Source organism: Oryzias latipes, chromosome 23 (genome assembly GCF_002234675.1).
Source record: "Oryzias latipes chromosome 23, ASM223467v1".
NCBI classification, from domain to species: Eukaryota; Metazoa; Chordata; class Actinopteri; order Beloniformes; family Adrianichthyidae; genus Oryzias; species Oryzias latipes.
Window position 1 is genome coordinate 22,705,519 of NC_019881.2, and position 25,594 is coordinate 22,731,112.

At 39.6% G+C, this 25,594-nt stretch overlaps 1 protein-coding gene across 2 annotated transcripts in view; it reads right to left on the reverse strand.

The window, feature by feature from the left end:
- Nucleotides 1–25,594, reverse strand: part of trhde (thyrotropin releasing hormone degrading enzyme) — a 165,642-nt gene that overhangs the window by 120,234 nt on the left and 19,814 nt on the right. For both annotated transcript variants that reach the window (XM_023952251.1, XM_023952252.1), the window contains exon 3: nucleotides 12,780–13,056. In XM_023952251.1, coding sequence (XP_023808019.1) covers nucleotides 12,780–13,056 — 277 coding nt within the window. The remainder of the gene's footprint in view (nucleotides 1–12,779; nucleotides 13,057–25,594) is intronic.

The following is a 25,594-nucleotide window of genomic DNA, read 5'->3' on the forward strand; positions in this document are numbered from 1 at the left end:
ACAGACCATAACAGCGTTGGCATTCTTGCTGATATTAAGTGTATCTCTGTGATATTTTTTATTCTTTGTTATTTTCTCCTAAAGTGTTCATAACCTTCTCCATCATCTCCAGGCTCTGCTGTAGCTTCAATTTATCAAAAACAATTAACTTTCTGCTTGTAAAAAGTTTGTCGTTTTTAAATCCCAGTAATCCAACACTTAAAACGCGATTATTATGCATTCACTAAAAAAGAAAGAAACAAGTAAATATGGCTCTAAGTTGATGCTTTTATTGTCTTTACTCAGACTGCAGTACTTACTTGTGTTAGGTTTTTTTGCATTAACTACAATGTGGATTTTATTATGAATGCTTTAACGGTTGTTTTTAGTGTACCTATACTGGTTACAGGAAAATGAAGCCACAGCAGTTTGAGCTGGAAAAGATTTCCCATTAGTTTGTGGAAGGTTGAGTCTGTGGTTCAGTAGCAGGCTGTTAGCATTAATTACAGAGATGGAAATCTGGGTCAGTTTTTGGATTATTCTGTAGAACAATGTAGAGAAGAGACAAGCCCAAGAAACAGAAGGATTTTTTCCAGCGTTTCTGCATTAAATGGAGCTTTTTAATGCTGTTTGCTTTGATTTATTCTCCCTACATTCGATGGAATCAGAAAATAAGGCGTTATGTAACATGAGGTTATTCTAGAAACCTCCAGCATTCTGTCTCACAATGAAAGCGGCTCCCTTTCAGGCTCGGAAGGTGATTAGCTGCCAGATAAATACTAAGTCTTAGCTTTGTGGCACTTGAAGTCTGTGAAACCAGCTAAATGGTTGAAATATGGGAGTTTTATTGGAGCCAGGCTGGCTCAGCGGGTCATCCCACACCGTTTTGTTTGGATTCTGCCACAGTTTAATCCTCCCTGAAGGAGAGGAGTCTCATTACGGGAATCGGGATCCTTACAGCGAAGCATTATGCTGACAATAAACAGAAAGACAAACAGCTGTTTATGAGAGAGCGCAACACAGAAAGAGAGATTCTGTTTGCTGACAATGAAGGCTGGAAATGTCCCAGACTTACTGCTGTGCTTGTTTGTGCTCCTCAGATTGTCTGCTAGATGGGAATTATTTCTAGATTGTGAGCTGTTCTCGTTTACAGTGAACATAATCATTTTTACGATTACGACAGACGCTCTTAATGCTGCTGTAAATCTGCCGTGCAGCATTTAGGCGGCGTTGAGGCCCGGCTTTCAGGTCGCTGTCTCTTATTCCAGATTAAACTTATGAAAGTGTCTGTGTTCACCGTCAGTTTTACCTCTGCTTGTGTGTACTGATTCAATCATACATCATCTCTCTGTCTGCTGAAACACCTCCAGTTACATAAGATTTTGTTCCACTTGCAGCCCTCCCTTAAAGGATACCTGCAGCAATAATTTGCTGAGGTTGCGTTATGTTACCCCTCTGAGTCTGGAACCTGTCCAGAACCCCGGAGCTCTCCAGGAAGCCAAAATCCAACTTTACCCGTACTGACACCTTGATTAATTGCAACTGCATTACAGTTAAGCTTTAAAGAGTCTGTGTGCAGACGTGGTTTTATTCCTTTATTATTTCTTCTGGTCCTGGTGTATCTGCTGCCTTTAGACTCTTTGAAAGAGAAGAAGTGATCGAGCTCAACCCTTTGACCGGGAACTACAGTGGAGCAGAAAAAGTCCGTCATTTATTCTGCAAGTTGCCCCACTTAAAAAGATAACAGAGGTCTTTGATGTTCATCACTGATACACTTCAACTGTGGGAGATTGTGTCCAAATCTCTTTACTACACAATACAGAGTAAATTTTGTAATGCTGTCCGAGTGTACAATTCCAGAATCCAGTGCCTTGTGCAACCCAGTGCACTCTGGGTTCAATGTTCACTGGGTATACCAAGAGTGCGCCATTAACGGAGGGCTTAACTCTATTCAGCGGAGCAACAACACTATTAAAGCGCATCTTATCTATAAGGGAGAACCCAACCAAACAGAGATGTAAAACATAGGTTTTACTTAAATAATAATTTGGGAGCCTATTTTATGACTCCAATCTTTCATGTATAATAGCAGACTAAAGAAATCAACCATTCAGCCCGTTCAGACTGATGCACTAAACTCCACCATCCAGAGAAGACTTCCCACACACTTCCAGTTAAACGATGACCTCAGATGATTCACATCCCAGCACCTTTAAAGATGACAGCAAACCCCAGCAGGCATAGCAGGAAAGGGGGCTTTAATGAAGACCAGAGAGTCAAAACTTCCATAAAAGGTAAAGAACATATTGGTTAGCAGAGATTCTGTCCTTAATGAATGTGACTAACGCATCTAAGTTAGGCTCTCTTGTATGGCTGTTAATTTGTTAAACCAAGCCTTCCTAAAATGTCATGGCAGCAGCTCCAAGTCTCAAGGACCGGTGTGACTGCATGATCTCTAGATATCCGTGCCCTACTCATGGCTGTTCACCTGGATGGGGTGTGTCCAGCCAATTGGGAGACGGCAGAGTGGAGTATGTTGGAAAACAAGCTGGCTCTTGGTGCTTATCTATGATTTCAACTCTCCACCAATCATCATTTAAGATGGTTTCAGCCTCTTCTTGGCAGCCAAACCAACAGGACCCTACTATCTACACAGATTAGAGATGAGGTCCTCAACTGACAAAATCTCACCCCCATCCCTGAAACGTGAACAGAAACAAACACCGGCTACTCAGTGGCTAAAAAAAGCCAGGCAACCAGCTCATTAATTACACTAAAAGAGACTCTTAACCTCTGAGCAACCGCCAGCACATCATTAGTGACCAAGCAACTGCTACGTTGGTGCTAAGAGACACAGAGGTACCTGATAACATCCGGTGTTTGTCAAAGCCTTAAAACAAGCCGCTGAGATGTTGTTAAAAGCTCATAGCAACAGACTCTGGATGTGGCCAAACCTTTTCCTCAACAACAAGAGTTCAGTTGATCATTCTGAGCAGCCAGGACAAATTCATAAATGCGATTTATTGGAAGACTGAGTTGAACAACAACTGAGGCTTGTTTAGCATCTTTGTCTTTAAAGCAGACTAGAAACCATCGACATTCATTTATTATTTAAACGTCCAAGTCATGTTCTTACTTTGAGTCTACATTTCAGATAGTAGCAGTTGCAGGGGAAAAACTTGACACTCTGATTTGTAGAGACTAATTTGCATCAGTTACAGACTAGATTTTGCTCAGAGTCCGCCATGTCGACTTTGCTTTTCTTTTGGCGGTAAAGATGAATGTTTGTGTCACATGAAGCCGTTTCATCGGTTATGAGCAGCGTGGAGGAATGTTTTAGTCATTCTTCGTCATATAAAGCTCCTCTTTTTTAGAGGTTTGGAGGAGGAGGAGGATGGAGGGATGGGAGGATTAATGTTTCTGTCAGAGGAAGCTGCTCCGCAAACAGACAGCAGCGTCTTTGTTGCCTTCAGGCGCAAAACAAGGATTTGAATGTGAGAAGAGACTGTAACAGAAGCGCGGAGAGCATATCCAGCAACTGTTTGTAAAAATAAAAACATTCAGATACTGTTTCCCGGTTTCTTTTCACGTCTTGCACACTTGTCTGTAAATAGAATCCTATTCTTACAAAATCGTAACTCAAGGAGAATAACTTCAACCGCTGTCCTTCTGCAGTGTTCTGCTTCCTCTGGACGTGACCCCATGTTTACAAATGATCACAAAGAGACCGCATTGAAAAGCAAAGGCCTTGGGAAATTCAAGGCTTTTCAGCACATCCACCACTTTACACGTTAAAAGGACCAAGCAGCCAAATAAAATTTCATTGTTGCCGGGCTCTGTCGTTTTAGTTATTCCCATGGCAGCAGCAACGCTCAAAAGATGGTTTTCCGTATTTATCGCCATGGTTTTTGGTTTTCACTTGATGCTGATTTTTCTTTAATTTTCCCCAAACTGCAGAGGAAATGCCACACACCAACGCTCGACTGACCTCTTCAAAAATCACTACCAACATCATTTGCATTCCACTTGAAACATTAATTCCTGGGGGTTTGGATGCTTATTAGACTACTTCCCCAGTCCAGCTGCAGGAGGAGCATCCCAAATCTCTTCCTTGGACTTCAAATGCTGCTTGTGGCTCCAAGACTCGGAACAAAAACCCACAGTCAGGTCTGCTTCCAACGTTCCAGTATAGAACGATCCTCAACCAGGACCTGTTTCTGCTCTAATTTCACTTGGTTCTGAACCTGAGACTAAAAGCTTTTAGTCCCCCCTCAAATTGATATAATCCATTTCAGTCATTATCAGCTCTACAACACTTCTACCTCCCCACCAAAGAAAGCTCAAGTGCCACATTTCACCACAACATAGCCTCTGAACTGAAAGTATGAACAGGTGGATGAAAGAAATGCTAAATAAAAAAACGCAAGATGTGACGTGTTGAATTAACATACATATATATATCATTTTTATAACATTAAAATGAGTAATTCAATGTGGATTTGCACTATAACATGTATTCAGTTATCTTGACTCTGACTTTAACTTCAGTTGTAGTATCTTCATATTGCACTAGGGGTGGTATTTAACCTCATCATCCTCTCCCTGCCTCTCACTCATGCTGCAGAAAGAATTAAACATAGTAATTAAACAGTTAAACAGCTAAATAACTAAACACGTTTGGTCAAAAAGCCACACTTAAACGCAAATCTGTCCAGACAGGCAAAGGGAATGGTACCCCACAATCCCTGGCGCTGCCAAAGTTACACCTACTTAACCATTGTGGTATCTTAGATGACCCCACCCTTAAGGGCCGTACACACCAGGACGAAAATCGGCGCACGTTATTCGCCAGCGTTTTTTTTAACACGTTTTTTGTGTTCACACCCAAGCGATTTTCGCTGACGATGAGCCGAGCGAACATGCAATTTCATTCCCTGACGTTAGATGGCGCTTAATGTAAAACAGAAATACTCCTGTACACAAGGTGGCGCTGCGCAACTTTACGCTTCTTAAAGTCGCTTTTCGCTCAGAAGAAGAGAGCAAGTATTTACGCGCTTGTCAGAATCATACAAAGAAAACATGAATATTTCCAGCACCAGTAGCTCTAGCTCCAGTTCCAGCGATGAAGAAGTTATTGTTATGTTGAATGATGAAAGACGCCGGAAAAGACGCCGATTTTGGGTATATCCCATAGTTACGAGAAGAGAAGAATATAGGGAGTTTTATCGACCGGTACAAGAGCTGAAAATGTATCATGAGCGTTTTCGGGGATATTTTAGAATGTCCCTCATTATTTCCTCGCGGCTGTGTAGATGGTACTCGCCGTCTATCTTCTTCGCTGGTATGTGTGCTCAGAAAGACAGTTTTGTGTTTGAGCGCCCCCAAGTTGTGTTTTACTGTAACTTCAGAAGCTCCAGACACGTGTGCAAAAGCGCCATTCTCATTGGTCATATAGTTTTTGACGCAGCGCGTCAAACCAAAAAAAAGGAACCCGAGGTGTTTTTTTAAAAAATAACGCTTTGACGCGTGGCGTTTTCGCGTCGGTGTGCACACTCACATTGGTGCCCTTTGTTTAGTCACGAGGTGTTAAACTTTGGCGAAAATCCCGCGCTAAATTTGTCCCGGTGTGTACGGGCCTTTACATTGACATGTTCTTCCTACCATGACAAAGGTGGATAAAGGTGGAAAGATTTCATGGAATCCATGGACACCAGTGAAGATCACAAATCATTGAAGAAAAAAGGTTCAGAGCACTGTCTAGTGGGTCTAGATGACCCAACTCCCAATGTTAAAGTACCTAGGATAGCACAAGGGGTTACTTGAATTAAGTAGGTGTAACACTTTACATTAGTTGTATTTAAGTAAACATGGCCTCTAAAGCAGTGACTTTTTGCCCCCTCCCTATTTCAGTGGTCTGATCAGTCAGTATAAACCCTCCCATTGAGTCATTTCTGTAGGTCAGATTGTTTTTTTGTGCTGAAGAGGTTTAAAACCAAGAGTTTGAAAACAATAGATTTGTTCACTCATACAGAGCCAAGAATCGGCGTGAAGAACAAAGGCTAACAAACTCCTCAGAGACACAGAGGCTTGCCCGTCAGCAGAGAAACTGAGTCCAACATGCAGATTCAAGCCAAGAAATACCTGATTCCACTTAGAAACCTCTGCAGTCAGACTTGTCGAGTCGAACACACTCATCTCCTTATGTTCTCCAGCTAAAGTATGTTTCTGCTGCCGGCTGGAGCAGATCTGAGCCAATCTGTTGACAGTCAATCCAAATCCCCCAGGATGTCCAAATGGTCAGTGGGTAGGAGGGAAGCCAAAACCTCCCGTGCTGAAGCTGGCCAGCATCTCAGGCCTTACAGGTATTTAACCACAGCGGCATGATTTCTGTTGTTTTCCTCACCCATTCAACTGAGAGGAAAACTACACTTCTTGTTTTTAGTGAGCAAAACAATGAAAAGAATGAAAATAAAGATGAATCGTTTCATTACCAACTCCAAGAATTGCAAGCCTGACTAATTTCATCTCAGTATCCCTGCAGACACACACACACACACAAATACACAGACACACAGTGTGAAGGTGTAGAAGGTGGTGATGGTTATAAATGACTCGAGATGGGACTGGTCATTAAAACGGCATTTCACCCAAATTATCATTCAGAAACAAGAATGGCGAGGCAGAGTTAGTGTTGGACTGGCTGTGTGAGTTGGAGAGCTGTCCTTGAGTTTCTGGCAGACGAGATGGATGAGCCATAATTACAATGATAGAGAGATGATCGGAGGAGTGGAAGAAGAGGTAGAGGAGGAGAAACAAGGTTGTGTGTGCATGTGTCCTTGTGTAAGTTACTTAAGTGCACATATTTCTGCTCTAAGAGTCTGTAACGGCTGAAAACATCAGTTTAAACCAGACAAAAGCGTGCCTGAGAAATAATCACATTATTTATAACCAGCTGTTCATGATTGACATCAAATAATGGTAGTAAACTCAACATTTACACAATGTTACAATGCATCTCTAAATTATCTTGCTGTCTTGGTGAAACTCTGTTTGGCATCACAAGAACTGGGTTTAATAATGATCAAGTTTCAATTGTTCCCCCTACTAAAATGATGGTTTGATTCCCAATTCTCCATCTCCATGAAGGTTGTGGGTCCATAGCAACCATCCTATTTTATCCATGTCTCAGAATGCTGCTTACCAAGCAAAGGAGAAATTATTAAATATAAATGACAAATGCAAGGTATGTGAAAGTTTGAACTTTCTTTTTTTGCTAATGATACAACTGTATGGGATTCTGGTGAGAAATTATTACTTCTGACTTTGATAAATTATAATAATCTCTAGAATACTGCAATAAAACCTTTTTGATGACAATTATAAAGCACTCCCTTTTTAAATTTGACCTGCCATATATGTAATAATTTCTGGAATGAAATGTCTTCAACTCAAAGTTGATAACAGGAATATGATGAATATGTAAAGATTTTTTTTAAATAGCTAAACAAAGCATAAAAAGCAATTAGAATTCAATGTAAAGTTTTTTAAAAAACTTCACATTGAATAGATTCAATGTATTATAAACTGTATGTATCAGTACAAATATGTCAATTTATGATTAAGAGTAATTATAATGGCTTAACTTACACATACATCCATCCGTCCATCCATATATATATATATATGTATATATATACATACATACATAAAAATGAAAAAAATCGCCCCTCTCACCCTTCCCCGGGTGGTTTCTCCTCCAAGCTCGGGTCCTCTACCAGAGGCCTGGGAGCTTGAGGGTCCTGCAGTATCTTAGCTGTTTCTAGCACTGCGCTTTTCTGGACTGAGAGGTCTGAGGTCCAGGAACAAGACGGAAATGGACCATATATATATATATATATATATATATATATAGACGTGTATCTCTTGTTTGTCTTTCGTAGTTTTCTTTGTTTTGATTGCTTAAAATAAATCAAATCCAATATTATTGAAGCCCAACTCCTAGACTTGACTACACAGGAAATTGAGAGGGTAAACGATAATCAATTGCAGGTAATTGTTGGGAGTATTAATGCAGAGCGAGTTTGTGAAATTGAATTTCATGGTGTTTTAGTCGATGACAGGATTTGATGGAAAGCTCACATTTACCGGAGCTTTAGCTCCAGTGTTCATGTTGTTTTAATTATTGGAACTATTTAACTGCTATTAATATAAAATCAACGGATTCTGAAGCTGAGAAAAGCAGCTTTGCACCAATATGCAACACAATGGAAGTGTTTACACAATTAACCTAATCCAACTGATTCTAACAACTCTTTAATTAGGTCAATTGAAGAGTTACCATAGCTCAAAGAGCGTGCGTTACTTCCTGTCACCTGGGACAAGAATTATGGACAGAGTTGACATTTGTCTGATATTTTGCTTTTTATTTATAATTCTACACAAGAAGGAGTGTTTTTTGCTTTTGTGTTAAAGGGTTAAAGATATACAGACGTAATTACAAACAGCGGATCTGTTGTCAAGAGGATAAAACAAAGTTTGGTACAGAAATCACTTGTTGATTTGCTGCTCACTGTTTTTGCTTTAGCAGGATTCTTGACTTGAGAGTAGGATAATAATAGGGGAAAATAATTGAATAGTACACCGCATCCCATCTTCATACTTTAAAAAAGGACCATAAGAACCATCATATTCATTCACTTTAATGTGTTGAACTTGTTTGATACAGTAAATTACAACACAACTTTAAATGAAAATTGTTCACGGATGGAATTCAGCTACTGATTAATGAAAAAAGAAGGAGCAGACACCTTGAGGGGTAATTTAAAGATAAAAACAAACCCCACAAAAACATCTAAAACAAAGTTTTTGTATACACTATAAGGGATTCAATTATGGCACAAATTAAATGAGGAATTAATCAATGTACACATTATTTAAACATACGCTAAATACAAAAAAAGGCTATTTTACACAGTACGGAAATACGGAATGGAGGAACATATTTTCAATGTACTTGTATATTTGGGAATAACAAAAACCAATAGTTAGTTGGAATATAACAGAGTTGATTGTGTTTACGTTCTGACTGCGAGCCAAGTGTCCACGTCTAAAGAGGTGGTGGGGGGGGGGGGGGGTAGTACTAGATAAGTGTAAACATCTTTCTAGTCCCTTCAGGCATGTTAGGAGTTGTAGTATTTATGACTTTATTTCATGAATACTTATAGGATGTGAGCTGAAGTTTCTTTATTAAAAACACTTCTCTTTCTTCCATACATTTTCAATGATGTTGTTTAGTCATATTTTGTCCATATTTCTCTTTTGTTCTACTGTTGTCATTTTTACAACTACAATAATAAAGACCAGAGGGTGGGGGAGGGGCACAGATTAATCACTAAATATTGAAAAGTTGTTTGTTTTTTTATTTGTTTCTGAGTAGAACTGGACAAAAGTGTTGGTTTTCCCAGCAGAGACAGTTTGGAAAAGCAGATCAAAGTCATTCAAATGAAATTTCCTGCTTTGGCTGATGATGGAACCAGAAATCCCATATTTCACAAATATGTGAACTAAATAAATGTGAACATACAGAAAAGCTTTAGTGTGCAGACTTCAGAGCCTGTCTGTATTTGAAGAGGTGAATCTGTAATAACGATAAAATAAAGGCTGAACAAAAGCCAATCAAATGACGGGGGGATTATCTATGTCTATAAAAAAACCATGGTGTAAATGATGTGACTGCAAAAACTCATAAGAAAAAAGGTGTTTTATACGCAGCACTGGGAAAGTGTAATAAATGCTGAAACTTCCACAACATTTTTCAGTGTTTTGTGGTTTCGTTATTCAAAGCGATTAAGTGTTTTTTCCCCAAGTTTTGAGCTGTAATGCTCATTCCACACATCTGAACATACAGTATTGGTTCTGTGCTACTTCTCAGGGTTTAAGTTCAAGTAGTATCTGCATTAAGCAGCCACGGATATGCATTCCTAACACATCCCAGTGTACTCAAAGAAAAAGAAGAGGCAATGAAACTACGGCGACCTTTAAAGAGGATAGTTAATTATCTTTTATCTCATGACATCAAGCCAGTATCTCCAGTTTACATCTTAATTACTGTGTCACCCTGAGATATCAGACACATTTTCCTGACTTTATTATGTCATCTGTACACATTCAGCTTTTATGTCGAGATTTAGACCTCAGAGCTCGAGAAGATTATCTGCTGATAGCACCAGCTCTTTGTGTGGCGGTAATTTCCTCAAATAAAACTGTTATCATAGCACTAGCTAGACATATTAAGCATCTTTTTCCAGCAACAAAAGGTTGAAAGTGTCATTTTATCACGATGATAAACTGCTCTGAAGACCAGCACATTATTTAAAGATGACCTGGAGTTCTCACACTCAGGCCTTTGTAGAAAGAGGCTCCAGTGATTTAGCATGGAAATTCAAAGAGGCTTGGAGGAAGGGACACACACACCTACACACACACACACACACACACAACTTGTCTACCTGTGATAACTATTCTTAAAAACACATTTTTATTGGTTTGAATGTTCTGCATTCAGGGTTTGCTTAGAGTAAACAAACAGAGAAGAGAAAGCAGCATTCTGCATTTCCCTAAATGATGAAGAAATAAGAATCTTCATCTGAACCTGTAAATGGAAAATGTTACAGATGCAGGAAGGTGTTAACAGGGTGTCTACAGCTTTACACAAGTTTGATTAAAGGATTTTTAATACCTTTCTAAAGGTAGGACAGTATGAACAAAGAGGATAAAACAATCAATCTACTGTTTCTTGTGATTTGATGGCAATGATCACCATTGCATCAACTTTGCCTTTTTGCAAACAGTGCCGTTTTCTTCAAAAGGATTTCCTCTAAACTATTTTAACCTCTACGAGTATTCGCCGTTTCCCCACAACAATTAGCATGAGCAGATTAGCTAGCAGAGTTACAAAAATGTACAACCAGTTCACCACCTAATGAAAGAATGCAGAAGTTTGTAACTCTGATTCAGGATAACAGAAAAAAACAAAGATGCTGTTTCATTTTACTAAATGGAAGAACACAGAAATATTTTTTTTTTTTTACAGGAGCAAAAAATAAAACAGAATAATATGTTCTGGAGAAATGGGACCTGCAAACTGAACAGTCTGATCTACTGACAAAGCCTGTTTGTCATTGGCTTATTCGTTACCAGGAAGCACACGGGTCACCCCAATACGTAGGTTAAAAGGGTAAGTGAATGGAGAGCTTGGCTGTCGAATCCAATCAAATCAATCGATTAATTCATCAACTTGTTGACCCTTTACCTCCCCTCTTTTATTGAAACAGATAAGCAGACTGAGAGGACAGCTGTGCTGACAGGAGAGTGAATGGAGAAGACGACTGAAGTGAAGGACTCAAACTTTAACTTTGACACTAATTGGTCCTTGGTATTTCAATCAATCAATCAAACTTTATTTATATAGCACATTTCGTATAAAAGCACAACACAAAGTGCTTATAAAGTGCTTTTAAGGTACAACCCAACCCTCCCCCTGAAGACCTTAGCAAATCTTAAGAGCAGAAGATATGAATGGTTTCTTTGAATACAAACCTACCTTTGAGTGCCAGCCTTCCACTTTCAAATTAGAAAGTATCAAATCCTGCAAATCCTCAAATTACCACTAGAGGCTGGTTACAGTAGGAAGCACTTTTTCATTGACTCCTATGTTTAAAGCCAAATTTTACACAAAAAATAATTGAATTTACAGCAGCTTTTTTATTTGATTATATTATCTGATTCTTTTTCTTTGAATGGCAGGTAAGTGGAGCTACCAAAGATTTAAACTTCACTTTGTCCCGTTCAGTTGTTTTTGAAAGGCTGTTGAGTTGGGGGAGCAAACTCCAGCCAATGAGGCCGTCCATTTTTGCCAATAAAAATAGGTGACTTGAGAAAATATCAGCCCAGTGTGGGTTTATGAACATGGCTATCTACCACTTTATCTTCCATTAGTAAGAGGGAGCTTAGATCAATAAACCAAATTTAAGTCTTTGTATGAAAAGCCTTGGGTGGATGACACACGAAGAGATCAAAAGTAAGCCTGCAGGCCGTTTGAAATACTTGGACAAAAGTTGGATTAATTATTCTGCAGAACTGCAGCATGTTCTTTGCATTCTTCTAGTACCCAAAAAACATCAAACAGTCCTAATTATCCAAATTAGAGCAAATTTTGAATCATGCTGACTTGTTTTTCTTTCATTGGGTTGAAATGTGAAGTGAGGTGGAAAAGGATGATTCGCTGTGGCGACCCCTGATGGGAAAAGCCGAAAGAGAAAGAAGGGTTGAAATGTGAAGCAATTTCACACCAATCAGAGCTTTATTTAGTCAGGTATTGGCTGATGATGATGATTGCAGCTCTTAGGTCTTAACCCCAGAGATGAGGGCTGATTGATATGAAACAGCATTTGAGATGTTGAGAAAACACTGAGACAGTGTATGTGCTGCTGCATCAATACACGTTTCAGTTTTCTTCTCAGTATTGACACAAACAGCAGTCACTAAGGGAGGGAGCTGGAGAAAATCAACAGTATCGGGTCTATGCAGAGATCAGTGAGGCAAAGTCGGGCTGAACTTTCTTTGTCTTAAATGAGGCAAACAAAACTCAAAGTAAACTGAAGAACTTCAGAAATTCATTTCATCATTTGATTTGACATGATTAGTTGAGCTTTGTTCTTCATTTTTCAGTGTTTCCCTTTAATGAAACGTTAGCGTGTTCCGGTGCGCAGGACGTTTGAACTGAACAGAAAAAGACTCACCGTAACGCCGCTGTCGGTCTGCGTCTCTCTGTAGGTGAAGTTGCAGACGGCCCAGGCAAGGTAGTAAGTAGACATGCGTGGCGTTCTGGCGAAACGATTGGTCACCCAGCCGTCTTCGTCTGACAGCGAACTGGCCTCCACAGGCATGTTGGACAGAGAGATGTACTGTGGGTCGTGGCGGAGGGTCAGAGAGAAGGTGGCCTTGTAGATGGGCTCATCGAAGCAGGGAAAGGCCTTCCGAGCGTGGATCGGACTGAACTGAGTCACTGCCAAGAAGCTGAAATGAATAAATAAATATGTTAGTGTTTTTAAAGAAACCATGCTTTAGTGCCATCTAATCTGTCAGCACTAACTAGATACACAAATATTTTCAAAGCAACTATTTTTTGTGTGAATGGGAATATGACCATAAACCTTCAAAAAAGGTAGTAAAGCACAATATAGGTACACGCCATTTACCACGTAACCAGTGATATTCTCGATCCAACTATAGCTCTTCAGCTCTTCGTCCCCAGAACTTTGAGTTTCATAGTTAAACATCATAAATCTCATACCACAAACACTGACTGGTGCTTGAGTTCACTTCTCCTGGAACATGGCTTAAGCCATAGTCCATACTGCCCTTATGGGTGCAGGTGAAAAATGGTCAATGCAGCTGTAACGGGGCATGCAGGTGACCCGCAAGAAATATCAAGTCCGCTACATATCAAGCCCCATATTCAATTCAATTTTATTTATGTAGCCCAAATTCACAACAACAGTCAACTCGATGGGGGGGGCTTTCCGGTAATTGAAAAAGTAAAACATAAAATCAAAAGGATCAAGAATACATAGAATTCAATAGGAAAATACTAAATTGAACTACCAAACTGACTAAACTAAACTGGCATCCCTGCCCTTGGACCCCCCTTCACGGTAAGGAAAAACGAAGAAACCTCAGGGGTGCCCACATGAAGGAGGGATCCTCCCCCAGGACGGACAGGCGATTTACCAGAACTCATGGAGAAGAATTAACTTATCTAACCCTAAAACTACGTATTTAAAGTCCAGCAGTCTGGGGGGACAGTCGGGGTGCGAGTCGAGCTGGAGACAGGAACCACAGCCAGGTGTAGGAGCAGGAGCAGAGGCGAGCCAGAAATGAGGTACACGGTCAGGTACAGGAGCATGGATGAGCCTTATGGGTGCATATGACTAAGGCTTTACACATGGTGCACCTCAGAGTTCAGTTTTAGATCCACTTCAACTCTTAAACTTAACAAGATTGTCCACAATGTCTGCTTTTTTGCCATTTTGCTGATGACACAGTTCTATTTCTCTAACATCCAAACTGCTGGAAAGTGTAAAATTTTTTAAGCTTCAAGTTGAATTCTCATTAGCTGTCACGCACCTTGGCGTGTGAAATTTGTTCTCCACATTTGACCCATCCCCTGGGGGAGAGGTGAGCTGCAGACACAGCTGCACTCAGGAAACTATTAGGTGGTTTAACCCCCCCAATCCAACCCCTTAATACTGAGTGTCAAGCTGGGAGGCAACTATAGCTTTTTATGCATACATTTTTATATGCATTTTTAGGGTCTTTGGTATGACTCGGCATGGATTTGAACTCACGACCTTGCAGTCTCTGGGCGGTCGGTCCAGTGGCCTTGTGGCAGAGGCTGGCCGATAAGATTAAAAATCTAAAACACAAAAATGATCAGGTCACCAAGTCCTCACAGCTTCATTGACCTGAACTTATGGAGGTTCGTGGCTAAGTAAATAGATGAACCTCCATAAATGGCTTTCAGTGTAAAATTGAAGTAAAAAGATCAAAAGTACTAATTCCTGCTCCTCTAAGAGGACTTCAACAGGAGCAGGAATCAGTACCACAACTGATCTTGATTGAGTCAGGCTGAAGTAAAGTAGAGGCTGTTTCATTTTGGGGAGCAGGATGCATTGAAAGCTTGCACTCATCAGTCACCATAAGCCCTGACAGGCTAAGGAAGGCTGCAGCAGCAAAACCCCTGAGCGCACTAAACTCAGAGGTTTACAGCTCATAAATTCAACTTTTCATCTGTGAAAGCAACACGTTATTCCTTCACGATAGTTATATCTTTACCTCAAGTTTGAGGGTTCACTCACCGAGACTAGATGAAGACGGGCGCCCTTCCTGTTACCGTTTTTGTCATTTCCTCTCTTTTCTATCAGGCCCTTCTCCTGTCATTTTCCAAGCATATGTCTCCTCTTTCTTTTCTCCATCCCGCTCCTCCTTACCCAGCTTTCATGCTCTTTTTCAATTTCCTTTTTATCTCTTTTTTTACCCCCCCCTCCTTTGAGTGTGGAGTCGCTGTCAATATGTCTGATAGCTGGGTGGATCCCAGCAGCCATCATCATCTCCACAGGGGAAAATAGTTTTTTTTCAGGCCAACCGAGGGAGCACGGGGAGAAAAAAAATGACATGTGCCGCTGCCCTTTCAGCCATGGACTGTAATTCTGTTGAACTAAAAGCCGCCACCGGGACCCGGCTTTGCTCCTCTCCATCCGTCAGACAGAATTCATGTTGGCTTAATTCTCCAGATCCATTTCTGAAGAAAGCAGTCAGACTAAACAACAAGCCATTTTCAAAAAGAGCTGCCGAGTCATGGAGTCCGCACAATCATGTGCTAGAATTACAAAAACGACAGCACATTATTTCAAACAAGACATTAACTGAGTAATCAAAAGGCTGGCGGCGTGGCGGCGGCATTATCCTTGGTATCTGCACCATCAGTGTTTTTACCCCCGAACACCCCTGATACAAAAACAAACATGAAATTCAAGGCCTAGGCCTCCGCAAGCCACTCAGACATGAGAATAAACAAATTACACACAAAACGAAGCAAACACAACAGCATGAGTGTCTCCCAGAGGAAAAGGTCCGATAGCATCTGATGGAGCTCCGAATCAAAGCCAGATTTGAATAAATCAATGTTCCCCAAAAGGAAATTGGACGACGGTCATTTCCACCTCATGTGGAGAAATCTGACAAAGCCACGGGAGAAGATCACATTATAATTAGATTACCACACAAATACTCCAGTAACCAAAACAGGTCAGTTTATACAGAAAATAAGTTTGGCAGAAATTCCTACCCCCCTTGAAAAACTTGTCACAAAATCACAGAAACAGTTATGGAGTAGGTTTCAGGAGATTTTCCGGCCGCTTCAGAGTCAGCTGATGCCGTTTCTCCATCCAGGGGCACAAACTTCAGTTATAGCGATCCGGGAACCAGCTGTGAACGGGCTAGCATGCTCTTCATCTCCTTCAGACACAAAAGTCTCATACAAGCGCCCTGAGTTGTCTGAGTTTTTGAGATGAACTGGAGGAAAGGATAACATCAAAATAAGTAGAAGATGGCAGCGGTCTTTATATTCAGCGTCTCGTATCTGAAGAGCACGTGGTGTAATCACACTAATTCATAAATCTGTTCATTTTCAAGTCCTAAATGTCATTAAAGATACATCTGGCAGATTTCTGATTCTTCAAGGTTCCATTCTAAAAGAGACCATCAACCTGGTGAATGTCTATGGGCCTAACAGATGATGACACATTTTTTACAAACCCCCTTTTAACCATTTCTTCACTCCCAGGAAATAGTATCATAGGAGAAGACAGGAATTGTGTCTTGGATCCTCTTTGGATAGATCATCTGGATCCGACCAAATTCACCAAAGAAGTAGGAACGCTGTACAGAATTTCATGAAGAAATTAAAAATGGTAGATATCTGGCGCCACACAAAATGGATCCACCCAGGTGGCGTCTGCATCTAAAATGGCTTTAGAATGAAAATGTTGTTGAATTTGTAGGGAATAAAATAGATGAATATTTTACTATGAACACTACTCAAACTTCAGCCAGTGTAAGATGGGAGGCATTTAAAGCTGTTTAAAGAGGGCATATCATTTCCTATACTTCATCAAAATAAAGAGAATTGCGCAAAAAAAGAGAATACAATTAGAAGACAGAATAAGAACTACTGAGGTGAAAGTGTATAAAAATAAAGATCAGCAAGCTGAAAAAGAATTAGAAATTTTGAGAGCTGAGTATAATAAGGAATCAACAGATCGTGCAGCCTCAAATATCTTGAGGTTAAATCAAACTTTCTATGAACACGAAGACAAGGCGGGAAAGATCTTAGCCTGGCAAATTAAACAATTGGAGGCCCAAAAAAACATAACTTCAATAATTAACAAAAATGGCACTACCACAGTGGACCCAAAGAAATAAAAACTGAATTTAAAAACTTCTGTAATCTTTAAAACTCTTTTGACAATGTAAATCATTAAGGTCAAAATGCATTTCTTGACAGATTGCCTATACCTGTTATCCCAGAGGATTTCAAACTGCAGTTAGAAGATAATATAACTGTGGAGGAAATTAAAAAGGCCGTAGAAAATACACGTTCTTAAAAAGAGGGCTGGACCTGATGGGTTTCCAATAGACTTTTGTAAAAAATTTCAACATAAAATTCTAAAGCCAATGTTAGACATGCTTCAAGAATCATTTCTTAACGGAGTCCTTCCTAAATCTATGACCTGTGCCCTAATCATTCTACTACCTAAGCCAGGAAAGCCAAGTGATAAATGTGAAAACATGAGACCTATAAGCTTAAAAACTCTGACCTAAAAATACTATGTAAAATTTTGGCTATGCGTCTGCAGAATACTCTCCCTCATGTTGTTCAAAGGGATCAGAATGGTTTAGCCAGGGCTTGCACAATGTTCGTAGAGTGTTAAATATCATCCATGGGCTGGAAGACACTGTGGATCAGGCCCTGCTTTCTTTGGATGCAGAGAATGGCTTTTTCTTTTCTTTTCAGCGTTTTAGCAAGATTTGGCGAAACATTTCGCAAATGGGATCAGTTACTTTACACAAATCGAACTGCTGAAATTTTAACAAATAAAAATGTCTCTGCTCCTATTGATATTAAACGTGGGTGTGGGCAGGGATGCCCTTTGTCCCCTCTGCTCTTCACCCTGGCAATAGAGCCACTTGCCATAGCACTACATGCTCATCCAACCATCTCTGGGATTACGATTAATCACGTAGAACATAGATTGTCATTGTACGCAGATGATATTATTTAATATCTTTCCAACTTAGACTCATCTATAGCTGCTCTTCTGCAATTAATTGTAGAGTATGGTCACATATCCGGCTACACCATAAATAAATCTAACTCGTCCATTTTACTGCTGAACGAGAATAAAAAAGAAAAGCCACCATCAGCAATAAATCATTTCAACTCAGTCCATTCGTTTACATATTTAGGTATAAACATTTTTCCAAACAGCACTAAAAGTTCAAAATAATTGTGATTCTTTAACAAAATATATAAATGACAGTATTTATAAATGGATACAGCTTCCTACATCACTGATTGGTCCAATTTATGTCTACAAAATGAACATTTTACCAAAACTACGGCATGTTTTCCAAAATATCCCCCTGCCACCACCTGAAGGTTGGTTCAAAACTATAAAACAAATGATTCTGTGTTTTGTATGGAAAAATAAAAAATCAGGATACAGCTTTCGCTCCTCCATCTGCCTTACAGTGAAGGAGGACTAAAATGCCCTAATGTAATGTGGTTTTACTGGGCTGCACAGCTTGGGTCAGTAATACTATTTTACAAAAAAAGATGCCCCTCAATGGACAGAAATGGAAAATAAAACTTTAATCCCATCTTTACCTCTTTATATATTTTCCGACTTGGAAGCTAACTTGAACAAGTAAACTTATAATCCAATGGTTAAAAACATAATCAATCTTTGTTATAGTGTAAAAAAAGTAATGAAAGAACAAAATACGCTTTCACAGCTAAACCCCATTTGGGCAAACCAGCATTTTAAAGCAGGCACAGCAGATGCAGTTCAAACAATGGTCAATGAATGGTTTGGAAAAAATTCAAGATCTGAATCCAGTAGGAGCCTCAGACATGATGTCATTCAAAATTCTACAATCAAAATATAATAATAATAGAAAACCCTTTTACAAATACCTACAATTCAGAAACTATATTAGAACAGAAAAAAATACTTTTTAAAACCACAAAAGTCTAAACTAGAAGAACTGGTCACCAAAGACAGTAGGAGAGGAGCTATCTCAGAATTTTATAATTTGTTACTTACAAACTCAAAAGAAAATGCAAATATGAAACTTGATGCCTGGAGAAAAGACCTAGGAACAGACATATCAGCAGAAGAATGGCGAGATGCCTGCACAAAGGCACAAAAGCAAACAATAAACTCAAGATTGAGGCTTTTACAGTCTAAGTGGTTGATACGAGCTTACATTACACCTGTTAAATTAAATAAATTCAATGTCAACATTCCAGATACTTGCTCAAAATGCAATGAGGAAAAAGGAACACTTTTTCACTGTATATGGAACTGTAGAATAATAAAACAGTTCTGGTCTGTAATCAGAGAAACTATCAAACAAATGATCTCAAAAGAAATAACACTGAAACCAGTCTTTATTATTTTGGGAATCTATCCCAAGAATAATAGATATTCTAGATCAGAAAAATCACTTATAGACATGTGTTTATTGGAGGCTAAAAGGTCAATAGCCATTAACTGGAAAAACAACACAGGACCAACACTAAAACAATGGACTAAACTGATGTTAACTGCACTGCCGATGGAACGTTTTTAGAACGTTTATAGAACATTTTTGCTAAAAGGTAAAAAGAACTTGTTTGAAGTTGTATGGAGACCATTTATTGCATTTGTTGAGGTTATGGATTTGTCTGACAGTGATGTTTGAAACTTCAGCCTGAACTGAACTGTATGCTGTATCTTATTTATCGAAGAGAAAAGAAAGTATATCAAGGTTTTGTGTTCAAGTGTTCAAACCCATGTTGAGTATTTTATAAGACAATTAAACTGTGTCTGAGAAAAAAATTATAGATATATTTTTTCACATTTTTATTTTTAAATGCTTGTTCGTTTGTGTGTTGTAATGCAAAAAAACCAAACATTGTTGGGGGGAAAAAAACCATAAATCCTTGTTGAAAAAATGTGTTGTTTTTAAGTCATATACTTGTGCGCTAAAAATTAAAAAGAAAACATAAAAAGTAAACCTTTTCATATTTAATGTAGTTAAACCATAAACTAAAATAATTTATCATATGCAAAATACCTTTTAACACATCTGCATTCAGAGCAACGTTGAAGGTTGATGCGTAAACTCATAGGTTAAACTCTTTCTGGTTTTATTTAGGCAGGTATAAAGTATTTTTGAGTTTTCTTTCCCAATATTTAATCTTTTTGCAGTCTGACTAAAGCCTGTCGATCATTTGCTTCAGTCAGGAATCCCGCTCTCGTACAGGTGCAGCAGGCGTCTTCCAGGCCGACGTCTTTAATTCACTCAACCCTCGTTTGCTCAGATTTAGCTGCAGATGCCAAATGATGCCAATGAATGTGGTTGGTTAAGCTTTTGCTTGAAATTACCCATGAAATGACCTTTAATTCCATTCTTCAAATTAACAATTGGCCTGAAACCAGCAGCTTTCTGGCTCCGGGTTGAAAGCTGGTGTGTCAGCTATTAGCTCCAGACTGGAGTCGATCCATCTGGAACACATGAAGCCGTCACAAAGCTGCGTTTTGGTTTTTTTTGCATCTTTGTACCTTTGGAACGTGTCGTGTGAGAAGTGTAAGATGGAGTCAACAGTTCAGAGAGTTGAAGGATAATCCTGTGAAGTGGAGCTGACAGACGAGAGGCCCGAAGGCTCAAGTTTTTACAGGAAGACGTTTTCACTTCAAGTTCTTCAAAGACAAATGGCTTCAACAGGAAGATAATCCACAGCGAACGAGAGGAAAACGCCAGTTTGCTCCAGCCCGCCTTAAGCCGAATGGTTTCGTGACGGCCTGTCGCTGCGCCCGTCAGCCGAAGGAACGCTGCTCAAACTCAGAAAATTAATCCGTTTTAAACTTTATCACAACATTCCACTTTTCTCCAAAGGAGTTGGAAGGGATGAAAGGAGGAAGGAGCGAGAACAGGTGAAGGAATTAACCAAAAAAGAGGCAAAAGGGAGGATAAAAGAAAAAAGGGAGGAGTGGGAGGAGGAGGGATGTGATTGTAAGTTCAGCAGCAAGGGGAAGAAGGAGAAAGGAGGAGGAAGGAGGCATCAGACTGATGGGGAAGGAGGAGAGAATGTTAAGAAGGAGGTGGAGGAAGAAGAGAAAAAGGAACAGAAAAACAAAAATGCAGTTAAAGAGGACAAGAACCGATGATGGAAGGTGAAATGAGCAGAGGAAATGTGATGGAGAGATGAAGGAGTGATGAGAGGAAGAGGAAGGTAAACGGAATAACAAACAAAGAAAAGAGAAGGAGACGGTTCAACAGAGAGGGGAGAATAATGGAGGGAGCCTGGGAAGGATGAGATAAAGGGTGTATCTATTAGAGTGAGGGATGAGTCTGTAACACACACACACCTCTGTGTGAAAGCCTGATAGCACTGCAGCATTAACACACAAACAGCAGCCTGCAGACACTTGTTATAACAGTAATTCTGATTGACAGAGAACACCAGGCTGTTTCACCGGACAACAAACGCACAACTTTGTGCGGCTTTTTTTTTTTTTTTGTCAGGACATGGGGCCGGCTTCCTTTCATTTGTGTGTTCACCTCACATCCACTCACACCTGAGCTTAAATCCAGCCACAAACCCTGAAATTACATTCCTCTGCATTAAATAAGGCTGGGGTCCCCACAAAGCTGGTTCCTTCAGAATGTCCTGATCAGGTAACAAAAACAAGCACACACACACACACAAAATGATGAGGCAACACTGAGGTTCATCATCAGAGAACAGATAGAGACATAATGTTCTACAGTAATGTTTCCCATCACCGTGAATGCAGACACCAAAAGAGGAGCACAGAATGAGAATAGAGGTGCAGCGGTTCACTTTCCCCACGATACAGATCGATTAGAAGGGTTTATTTTATTTGCAGTAGAACTGAAAATATTGGCATCCAAATTTTAATAATACAGACACCAACAATTACTTTTTTTATTAAAAAAAAGTAAATAAAAAAGTAAATAAAAAAGCAAAAAACAGCTCTAAAACTGCAGGGAGTAACAGGCTCAGCTGCATTTTTAACTAGTCTTTTTTTTAAATATATAAAAATCTCCCTGTAACTTTTCATAGCAGATAAAGTGAAACTTCAACATAAATTAAATGACTTCTTTATGATAAGTTGAAACAAAAAGTACAGGGGGTCCTCGGCACTGTAGCATGTCTTATAAGATCAGATAAAAATGTAAATAAATAAATAGCTCCTTAAAGATTTATCAATTAGGTACAACTAAGTGAAATACAATTTGACAAAAATGTGGCTGTGAAATCGTCAGTAGAAGTCTTAGTTAAATGTTTTCCACATTTGCTCTAATGTTCGGTTGAGTTTGCAGTTAAATGGTTAAGAAGCAGAAATTTTGATGCAAAAAGCAAAGTTGCTCCGCATGTTCTCCAACCAAGCGGCTTCTCTTGGGTTCGCAAATCGCAGTGACCTTTCTTAAGATGCGCGCACTGTGGTCGGATGAGGATGGCGCACAGAGAAACTTTGATTGCAAGTCGCTTGAAGCATAGGACGAATGGACTGTAGTCTTACCGACGCACAGAGCAGCTTCGGCGCTCGCACTGGGTTTTTTCACAGTACCATTTTCATTTTTTCACGTCTTGATTAACGATAAAAAAAGACGTTTGTGTTAACACGTTAAAAGTGACGGTGGGACAGGCGGGGCACTGAAAGTGTGGTTTACATTCCCATTCAGAATGCGCAGGACAGCACTGGAGAGAGAGCGCCGCGGCGTCCAAAATAACCAGTTTGAAATCGACCTGTCGGATTAAAAAAGCCAATGTCGATATTTGTCAAAATAACAAATATTGGTGCCAATAATCCCCCCTGACTGATAATCAAGTGACCTCTAGTTCAAACCTAAATTTTGGGTCATGGGTTTGATTCGCGTTTGATATCTGATTTGGTTTTTACAAAACAACAACAAAAAACAAAAACATATACATATATATTTTTTAAATTGGTACTTAAAAAAACTAACAATGACAAAAAAGCTTTTATTCGGCTTATACTAAGCCTGGTGTGATCTAAATAATCAAAACAATAAATAATAAAACCTTCGTACATTAGCACTTCCAGCATAAAACATATGTAAACGTATGCAGCAGGAATGCAACGATTCATTTTCCCCAAAATTTGGTTTTATGGTGTATAATACGGGTTGGTTTTAACCCTTTAAAACCAAACCGTATGATTGCATAGACACCTCGCTACTAAAAAGTGTTTCTTACCAACATAAAGCTGCTTTCCTCTGGTTTGGAATCAGCTGGAATTAACTTCACTGCACAAACGACTAATGGTAGTCAAAAGAATGTAAACATTGGTGTTAAATAGTTAAACTAAGAATTTTAGCGTCCCTAAATGACCCACATGCACACACAAAGACAGACACAAAGACCTGACTCAACAGTTTCCTCTTCTGTCTTTTCTGAATATCAATTAGGCCTGTTTTTGACCCCCTTACACAGAGATTGTGTGTGTTTGCCCTCTACAGCTGCAAGGATCTTAATCTGCAGATGAATGGTCACTGTGAGAATACTGGAAATAAATAGCTTAAGTCATTCTATTGGTCAGAATAACCATTCTTGCTCTGATACTTTTTTAAACATTGATAACCCTTTTTTCATGGTATTCTTTCTGTAGTTCAAGTTATTCAAGTTATAAACTGCCCAATCAGATTCCTCAATAAGAGCGTGTTGAGCCTGTTGCCCCACACATCCAAAACTTTTGATTGACAGATTTCATAATGCCCGTTTTCAAGTAAACTGCCTTTTTACCAGTGTAAAAACACTGTTAGTTTTTAAACTAAAGATGAATGCATGAACTAGTTCTTCCAGGTCCTCCATAGACAGATCTTCCACCATTGAAATATTTTAAGATGGTTGCAGGCAGATTTTGTGACTGCCTTAATGTGTCCATCACTACACCCAGGTTACCGACCTGGTTGGTGGTTTTTAGATTCATCGATTGAAGCTCTGAAGTGACGTCCAACTATGTTCTCATTAGCCCCAAATTCAGCAACCACAGTTTTGTTTTTGTTTAGCTGTGACACATCCAGTCGATGTCCTCAGTGCATTTACCAAGACGCTGTACAGGGCCTCAGCCTCCTGGAGTCAAATGTCATATGAATCTGTTTGTCATCTGCATAACTATGGTAACTGAGGTTGATGTTGTTTATAACCCAGGCAAGTGGGAGCATATAGATCAATTTGCATATAGATGCACATAGAAGTGGCCCCAGGATGGAGCCTTGGAGAACTCCACATGTTAGCTCAGATGAAAAGTTACCAATCGACATAAATACTTCCTATTCTCCAAGTATGTTTTGAACCAGTTTAGTACTGGCCCAGTGAGACCCACCCACTATTCCAGACATTTGAGTAATATAGTGTGGTCAACTATATCAGATGGGTCACTGAGATCTAAGAAAACCAGCACTGTCATATTTCTACTGTCTGTAAGCAAACGTAGATGATTGGTCACTGCAATCAGAGCTGTCTCAGCGATGTGGTGCTGTCTGAAGCCTGACTGAAAAACATCACAGCAGTTGTTTCTTATTAAGAATTCTTTTAAATGATTGAAAACAGCTTTTTCAATGGTCTTACTTAAAAATGGCAGGTTGGATATTGGTCTGTAGTTGTTCATTTGTGTTTTTTCTAGACTGTGTCTTCTTAGGAGGGGTTTGACTACAACTGTTTTCAGTGGTTCTGGGAAAACACTGGATGTTAAAGATAAATTCACAATCTGGAGCAGAACTGAATCCAGGACCTTCAAAACCTTATTGAGAAAAATCTGTGGGCTGAATTTCCAGACAGGAACAGTTCAGTTGACAAGGGACGTCCTCCAGATCTTTGCTGTTTATTAGCTGAAACGGAGGAAAAACAAAGCATCTTCAATAAAGCTACACTGAGTTCACAAGTAAAAATAAACTATAGCATCTAATTAAAGCTGCAAATCACACGAGGGACACTCTCTCCTTCTCCTGTGTGCAGAACGACTGGACAATCCAAAAACCTGCAGCACCCAAACAGGTCAACTCCCCCACAGGAGCAGGCGACTAAAGCTTTGGTTTTTGAGGTGTGGACAAAGCTTTGACCCATTTGTTGTGGGTGTGAGGCGTAAACAGCGTTTCATTAAAGGAACTTTTGGTAATGATGGACAGAAGAACATCTGAGAGCTTCATTTCTATCCCACACGTCACTGCGGACACACCGATCTGTTTAAACGGTCTCACATTACCATTCTCCTTTTTCACATTGAGCAGACTGCAGCATGTACCACCGCTGCTGCTATAGTCTTACAGAGAAGAATCAAAAGAGGCTGATTCATCATCTTCCGAGTAAGATCTGTGACTGATGGAGATGTTTATTCAGATTTCAGTTTTATTTAGGGAGCAGGGTCAGTGAAGGGGAAGGAGCTAATAAAAGAGGAGCCACCGTCTTTCGTTTCCTGTTCTGCCCGGTTGTCAAATTAATTGATTCCTCAGTCGAGGAAGAATCAGGTTTTTATTTTTATTTTAAGCTTCTGCCTCATATTTAGATTCTTAAGTGAACTAGAACATTGACTTGTTTTTGTTACAGTTTGCTGAGATTTTACACGATCCATAACCACAGCTCTTTATTCCTTGGTCAAGGTGAAACCTCTATCAGCAAGCAAAAACTGACAGTCTGAAATACATAAAACGCCGAAGAAGAACCGATTTGTTCAGGTGC